This window comes from Jaculus jaculus, chromosome 19, assembly GCF_020740685.1.
Source record: "Jaculus jaculus isolate mJacJac1 chromosome 19, mJacJac1.mat.Y.cur, whole genome shotgun sequence".
Classification (NCBI taxonomy): Eukaryota; Metazoa; Chordata; class Mammalia; order Rodentia; family Dipodidae; genus Jaculus; species Jaculus jaculus.
In genome coordinates this window covers 57,535,092-57,542,242 of record NC_059120.1, presented here as the reverse complement: position 1 = coordinate 57,542,242, position 7,151 = coordinate 57,535,092, and the positions used below count along the sequence as shown (strand labels likewise).

The window sequence follows — 7,151 nt, the reverse complement described above, 5'->3', positions numbered from 1 at the left end:
ATTCTCTCTCTCTCTCTCTCTCTCTCTTTTTTTTTTTTTTTTTTTTTTGCTTATCCTTGCTCACCTTAGCCCAGAATGGCTACACCCAGGGAGCAACAGACCAGAGAAGACAACACAAAGCCTAAGTTGATCCTTTTCTTCTGGTTCCCCCACACACTACAAGAACCGCAATGCCTCGGGGAGCCCAGCCAATGGACTCGGGTTGCTGCGCAAACGCAGTGAAGTCCACTCGCCACGGCCTCGGACCAACTACAAGTCCCAGGATCCTCCGGGGCGGGGGCCCGCGGACCGACTACAAATCCCAAGATCCTCCGTGGAGGGCGGCCAATATGGCCGCCGCGGGGACGCAATCCAGGGTGACCGGGTGCTAGGCCTCGGCGAGTGCACACGGGCTCTTGTGGCCGTGGCCACGGGGTCGTTGCGGTAGAACCTCTGTTTGCCCGGACAGAGGAACCTGGCCTGTCGCCGACGGAGGCCCGAGGAGCAGGTCCACCCGTTGCGCGGGCGCGACCGTGACCCCCCCATGCGTGCGGGCGCCGGGCGGCGAGGCCTCCGTGGGGGCCGCCTGCTCCGCGGCTTGCTGCTGCTGGGCGCCGTGGGCGTCGGGCTCTGGTGAGGGACGCGACCGCGGGAGAGCGGAGGGGGAGGGCGCGGGCCGACCGGCGCGGCCACGCCCCGCGGCGGGGTCGTGCCGGGACGCGGGTGGGTGCCCCGCCGGCTGCCAGTTCTGACCTTTGTCCCTCCTTGCCCTTCGCCACCTGCTGCAGCCAAGCGGAGGCCTCCGTGCGCGAGGAGAAGCTGTCAGGTGGGTGAATGTCCACGAATCAGAGACGCCCCAGAGTGGGTTTTTTGTTGTCATATATATATTATATTGTATATTTATATATATATATATATATATATATATATATATATATATATGTGTGTGTGTATATACATATATTTATATATATATGTATATACATATGGGGAGATAGATATATACACACACATATATGATTATAGGACACACATGTCATATATAAGTCATGTATAAATTTTTTTTACATTTTTTTCTCAATTTTTATTAACATTTTCCATGATTATAAAAAAACATCCCATGGTAATGCCCTCCCCCCAGTTTATAATTTTTTAATGTTTTATTTATTTATTCATTTATTAGAGAGAGAGAGAGAGAGGCAGATAGAAAGAGAGTGTATTTATAATCTAATTGTGATGGGATTTACCCTCAGGCTCAGGTGACCCCGAGAGAGAGACAGAGAGAGAGAGAGAGAATGAAAATGAGTGCCCCAGGGCCTTTAGCCACTGGAAATGAACTCCAGATGCATGCACCCCCTTGTTCCTCTGGCTAACGTGAGTCCAGGGGAATCGAACCGGGGTCTTTAGGCTTCGTAGGCAACCTCCTTATCCGCTAAGCCATTTCACTAGCCCCCTCCTTTCTTTTTCTAAGATTTATTGTATTTATTTATTAGAGACAGAGAGAGGGTGGGCAAGAGAGAGAGAGAGAGAGAATATGGACATGCGAGGGCCTCTAGCCACTGCAAAGGAACTCCAGATGCTGTGCCACCGCGTACCTCTGGCTGACTGGGACCGAGAGCAATGAACCTGGGTCCTTTTGTTTTTCAGGCATGTGTCTTAACAGCTAAGCCATCTCTCCAGCACTTTTTTGTTTTTTGGGGTAGGGTCTCACTCTAGCTCAGGCTGACCAGGAATTCACTATGTAGTCTCAGAGTGGCCTTGAACTCATGGTGATCCTCCTACCTCAGCCTTCCAAATGCTGGGATTAAACACACACACACACACACACACACACACATATATATATTTTTTTGGTTCGTTTTTATTTATTTATTTGAGAGTGACAGATAGAAAGAGGCAGATAGATATAGAGAGAATGGGTGCGCCAGGACTTCCAACTACTGCAGACGAACTCCAGACCGTGCGCCCCCTTGTGCATCTGGCTAACGTGGGTCCTGGGGCATCGAGCCTTGAACCAGGGTCCTTAGGCTTCACAGGCAAGCGCTTAACTGCTAAGCCATCTCTCCAGCCCTAAACATGTATTTAAAAAAAAATTAAGATTTTATTTTTATTTATTTATTAGAGTCAGAGAGAGAGTGAAAATGGGTGTGCCAAGGCCTCTAGTTGTGCAGTGGAAACGAACTCCAGACGCATGTGCCACCATGTGCATCTGGTTTACATGGGACCTGGAGAATCGACCTGGGTTCTTAGGCTTTGTAGGCATGCACCTTAAACCACTAAGCCATCTCTCCAGCCCTATTCTTTTTTCTTTATTTTTTCTTTATTTATTTGAGAGCAACAGGCAGAGAAAGGGGCAGAGAGAGAGAATGGGCACACCAGGGCTTCCAGCCACTGTAAAGGAACTCCAGATGCATGTGCCCCCTTGTGATCTGGCTAACGTGGGTCCTGGGGAATCAAGCCCCAAACCAGGGTCCTTAAGCTTCATAGGCAAGCGCTTAACTACTAAACCACCTCTCCAACCCTCCAGCACTATTTTTTAAATTTTTATTTGTTTGAGGGGGGGGGGGGGGAGAAAGAAGTAGGTAAAGAGAAAATGGGTGCCCCAGGGCCTTCAGCCACTGCAAAGAAACTCCAGAAGCATGTGTTAATCTTGTGCATCTGGTTTACATCGATCCTGGGGAATCAAACCTAGGTCCTTTGGCTTTACAAGCAAAAGCCTTAACCACTAAGCCATCTTTCCCATCTCTCCAGCCCCTCATCCTTTTTAAAATTATTTTATTATATATATATATATTTGTTGTTGTTTGTTTATTTGTTTGTTTTTTGAGGTGGGGTCTCACTGTAGCCCAGGCTGACCTGGAATTCACTGTGGAGCCTCAGAGTGGCCTTAAACTCACAGCAATCCTCCTACCTCTGCCTCCCAAGTGCTGGGATTAAAGGCATGTGCCTCCACGCCTGACTATATATATTTTTTAATTTAAATGTTATCCACTTTTTAAAATTTTCTGTTTATTTTTATTTATTTATTTCAGAGTGACAGACAGATTGAGAAAGAGGCAGATAGATAGAGAATGGATGCACCAAGGCCTCCAGCCATTGCAAACAAACTCCAGATGCATGTGCCCCCTTGTGCATCTGGCTTACATGGGTCCTGGGCAATCGAGCCTGAAACCGGGGTCCTTAGGTTTCACAGGCAGGCACTTACCCACTAAGCCATCTCTCCAGCCCATTTTTGTATATTTTTAAATATTCAATTTAATTTATTTGAGAGAGAGAAAGAAGCATATAGAAAGAGAGAATGGGTAAGCCAGGGCCTGTAGCCAAAGCAAACAAACTCCAGATGCATGCGCCACCTTGTGTGTCTGGCTTACATGGGTCCTTGGGAATCTAACCGAGCTTTGCAGGTAAACGCCTTAACCACTAAGCCATTTCCCTAGCCCTGTTTTTTAATTTATAGACAAACAGAAAGGGCACTCTAGGGGCTCCAGCTGCTGCAAAGGAACTCCAGAAGCATGTGCCACTTAGTGCATCTGGCTTATGTAGGATCTGGGGAATTGAACCAGGGTCCTTAGGCTTTGCAGGCAAGCACCTTAACAGCTGAGCCAACTCCAGCCCTGTTGTCCCTGTTGTCACTTTTGTGTGTGGGTGTGCGCACGTATATGTATGTGTAGTCTCAGATAAAATAAAAATATCTATATGTATGTACACATATATATATATTATTTTATTTGTTATTTATTTTGGTTTTTTGAGGTAGGGTCTCACTCTAGCTCAGGCTGACCTGGAATTCACTATGTAGTCTCAGGGTGGCCTTGAACTCACGGCAATCCTCCTACCTCTGCCTCCTGAGTGCTGGGATTAAAGGCGTGCGCCATCACACCTGGCCATAATATATAAAAAACACAGACTGAAACGGGTGGCACCACCGCGCGGAGTGAGTGAAAGCACTGTGCTGTGCAGTCACAGGACAGCCTTCGGAGAAAGCTTGTTCGTTTTTTTGGATGATCTGAGGCTGACTTTTTTTTTTGGTCATTTCTTTCTACTTTTAGTGAGCACCTCGGCTGTGCCGTGCTGGTCGGTGGAAGAGTTTGTGGTGACAGAAGAGTGTACTCCGTGTTCTAATTTCCAGATCGTGAGTAATTTTTGGTTTTATTTGTTTGTTTTCGAGGTAGGGTCTCGCTCTAGCCCGGGCTGACCTGGAATTCACTATGGAGTCTCAGGGTGGCTTCAATCTCATGGCAGCGATCCTCCTACCTCTGCTGGGATTAAAGGCTTGTGCCACCACGCCTGGCCACCCCTTTTATTTTTATTTTTTTTAAGTATTTATTTATTTATTTATTTGAGAGCGACAGACACAGAGAGAAAGGCAGATAGAGGGGGAGAGAGAGAATGGGCGCGCCAGGGCTTCCAGCCTCTGCAAACGAACTCCAGACGCGTGCGCCCCCTTGTGCATCTGGCTAACGTGGGACCTGGTGAACCGAGCCTCGAACCGGGGTCCTTAGGCTTCACAGGCAAGCGCTTAACCACTAAGCCATCTCTCCAGCCCTATCCACCTTTTTTTTTGTTGTTGTTTTTGTTTTTGTTTTTGTTTTGTTTTTCAAGGTAGGGTATCACTCTAGCCCAGGCTGACAGTGGAATTCACAATGTTGTCCTAGGCTGTCCTCAAACTCACTCACAGCAGTCCTCCTACCTCTGCCTCCCCAGTGCTAGGATTAAAGGCGTCACCACCACACTCTGCTCTTTTGGGTTTTGTTGTTGTTACTAGGTAAGTCTCACTCTAGCCCAGGCTGACCTGGAACTTTGTAGCATCAGGCTGGTCTCAAATTCACAATGATCCTTGCACCTCTGCCTCCTGAGTGCTGCGATTAGAAACGTGCATGATACTGGGCGTCATACTGGGCATCATACTGGTGCACGCCTTTAATCCCAACACTCTGGAGGCAAAGGTAGGAGGCTCACTGTGAGTCCAAGCTCACCCTGAGACTACATAGTGAATTTCAGCTCAGCCTGGGCTTTAGTGAGACCCTACCTCAAAAAAAAAAAAAGAGGAGGGCTGGAGAGATGGCTTAGCGGTTAAGCGCTTGCCTGTGAAGCCTAAGGACCCCGGTTCGAGGCTCGGTTCCCCAGGACCCACGTTAGCCAGATGCACAAGGGGGCGCACGCGTCTGGAGTTCGTTTGCAGAGGCTGGAGGCCCTGGCGCGCCCATTCTCTCTCTCTCCCTCTACCTGTCTTTCTCTCTGTGTCTGTCACTCTCAGATAAATAAATAAGAAAATGAACAAAAAAACATATTTTTTAAAAAAAAAAAAAAGGAGCATGCCCCACCACAGCCGTCTTGGTACTGTTCTTTCTTCTATCCCAGACTCTGAAGTGTTTTTTCCAACACTCATTCTGAATCATTAGCTCTCTATCGTCCACCAGCTCCATGACCACCTTGTCCTTTTTAAACGTCAGACTTCCTGTTTCTTCCTAACATAGCCTTTGTTCCTTTTCTTCTGGTAGAAAACCACCTCTGAATGTCGTTTGACAGGGTATGTGGAGAAAATCACGTGCAGCTCATCTAAGAGGAATGAGTTCAAAAGGTAAGCAGGGTTTCTCTGCTTTGAGCTGGCCTCCTCCGATCCTGTGACCTCTCCTAGTTACTTCCTGGTCTAAGTGTAGCAGGACATACCAGATAGAGGAGGGGATTTGAGCCAAGTTACCCTCAGTTATTGGCTGGATTTTTTTGTTTTGTTTTGTTTTGCTTTTGGTCTTTTGAGGTAGGTAGAGTCTCCCTCTAGCCCAGGCTGACCTGGAATTCACTATGGAGTCTCAGGGTGGCCTCGAACTCTCGGCATTCCTCCTAACTCTGCCTCCCGAGTGCTGGGATTGAAGGCGTGCGCCGTCACGCCCGGCTATTGGCTGTATTTTTTTTTTTTTTATTTAGTTATTTGAAAGCCACAGAGAGAGAAAGAGCCAGATAGAGAGAATGGGTGCGCCAGGGCCTCCAGCCACTGCAAACGAACTCCAGACACATGCACCACCTTGTGCATCTGGGTAACATGGGTCCTGGGGAATTGAGCCTCAAACTGGGGTCTTTAGGCTTCACAGGCAAGAGCTTAACCGCTAAGCCATCTCTCCAGCCCTGGCTGTATTTTCTAATCAGTGAATTTGGTCAGTGTTTGGGGATGTAGCTTAGTAGTAGAGTAGGATGTGTAAGGCCCTGGGTCAATCCCTGCCACTGCTGAAATTCAAAACCAGGTGTAAGGCCGGGGTTGGCGGGCACGCCTTCAATCCCAGCACTCGGGAGGCAGAGTTAGGAGGAATGCCGAGAGTTCGAGGCCACCCTGAGACTCCATAGTGAATTCCAGGTCAGCCTGGGCTAGAGGGAAACTCTACCTACCTCAAAAGACCAAAACCAAGAAAAAAAGACAAAAGAGAAAAGAGAAAAAGAAAGAAAAGAAAAAGCAGATGTGAGTGATGTTAAGTGTTGTGCTGTAATCCAAGCACTTGTGAAGTAGAGTCAGGAGGATCAGGGGTTCAAGGCCATCCTGGGCTCCATGAGACCCTTTCTCAAAAAAAAAAAAAAAAAGAAATACAGTGAATTGGTTGCTCGTCTCAGCCAAGACGAGAGATGGAGTAGAGTTAGCTCTCCCTCCCGCTCACTTTGGATGTCACCTCGTCCGGCTGAAGTAGATTAGGACCAATTCCCTGACCTTTCCGGGAGTGACTGTCCTCTCTGCCCTCAGCTGCCGCTCTGCTCTGATGGAACAGCACTTATTCTGGAAGTTTGAAGGGGCCATGGTGGGTGTGGCCTTGATCTTCGCTTGCCTTGTCATCGTTCGTCAGCGACAACTTGACAGAAAGGCTCTGGAAAAGGTCCGGAAGCAAATTGAGTCCATATAGCTGCATTCCACTCCAGTATGCAGGGTTTGACAACCGTGTGTCTCAGAGCAAGTGCCGTGGACTGATGCGCTCGCTCCCTTGCTGCTTTGGAGCCTTTCCCTGGCTCCCTGTCCCAGCTCATTAGTGAGCAAACAAAAGGAGTAAAGCAGAGCTGGGGTGGAGGCACACTAACCCAGCGCTCAGGAGGCTGAGGCCGGAGGGTCTGTGGCAACTTCAAGGACGGACAACCACATAGCAAGACCTTGTATTCAAAATAAATAAATAAATACAAATAAGTAAATGGAATAA

The 7,151-nt window shown here is 48.2% G+C and overlaps 1 protein-coding gene across 1 annotated transcript; it reads left to right on the top strand.

Moving 5' to 3' along the window:
* The first annotated feature begins 314 nt into the window (after positions 1–314).
* On the top strand, positions 315–7,143 carry Jtb (jumping translocation breakpoint). Its single transcript, XM_045138512.1, has 5 exons — positions 315–612; positions 768–805; positions 4,029–4,111; positions 5,481–5,560; positions 6,707–7,143. The coding sequence occupies exons 1-5, from the start codon at positions 524–526 to the stop codon at positions 6,861–6,863; spliced, it is 447 nt and encodes a 148-aa protein (XP_044994447.1). The 5' UTR covers positions 315–523; the 3' UTR covers positions 6,864–7,143.
* Positions 7,144–7,151: the final 8 nt, after the last annotated feature.

Coding starts and splice junctions, on each gene's coding strand:
- Jtb (XM_045138512.1), top strand. CDS start 524: ATGCGTGCGGGCGCCGGGCGGCGAGGCCTCCGTGGGGGCCGCCTGCTC. Junction 613..767: donor GCCGTGGGCGTCGGGCTCTG/GTGAGGGACGCG, acceptor CACCTGCTGCAG/CCAAGCGGAGGCCTCCGTGC. Junction 4,112..5,480: donor CGTGTTCTAATTTCCAGATC/GTGAGTAATTTT, acceptor TTCTTCTGGTAG/AAAACCACCTCTGAATGTCG.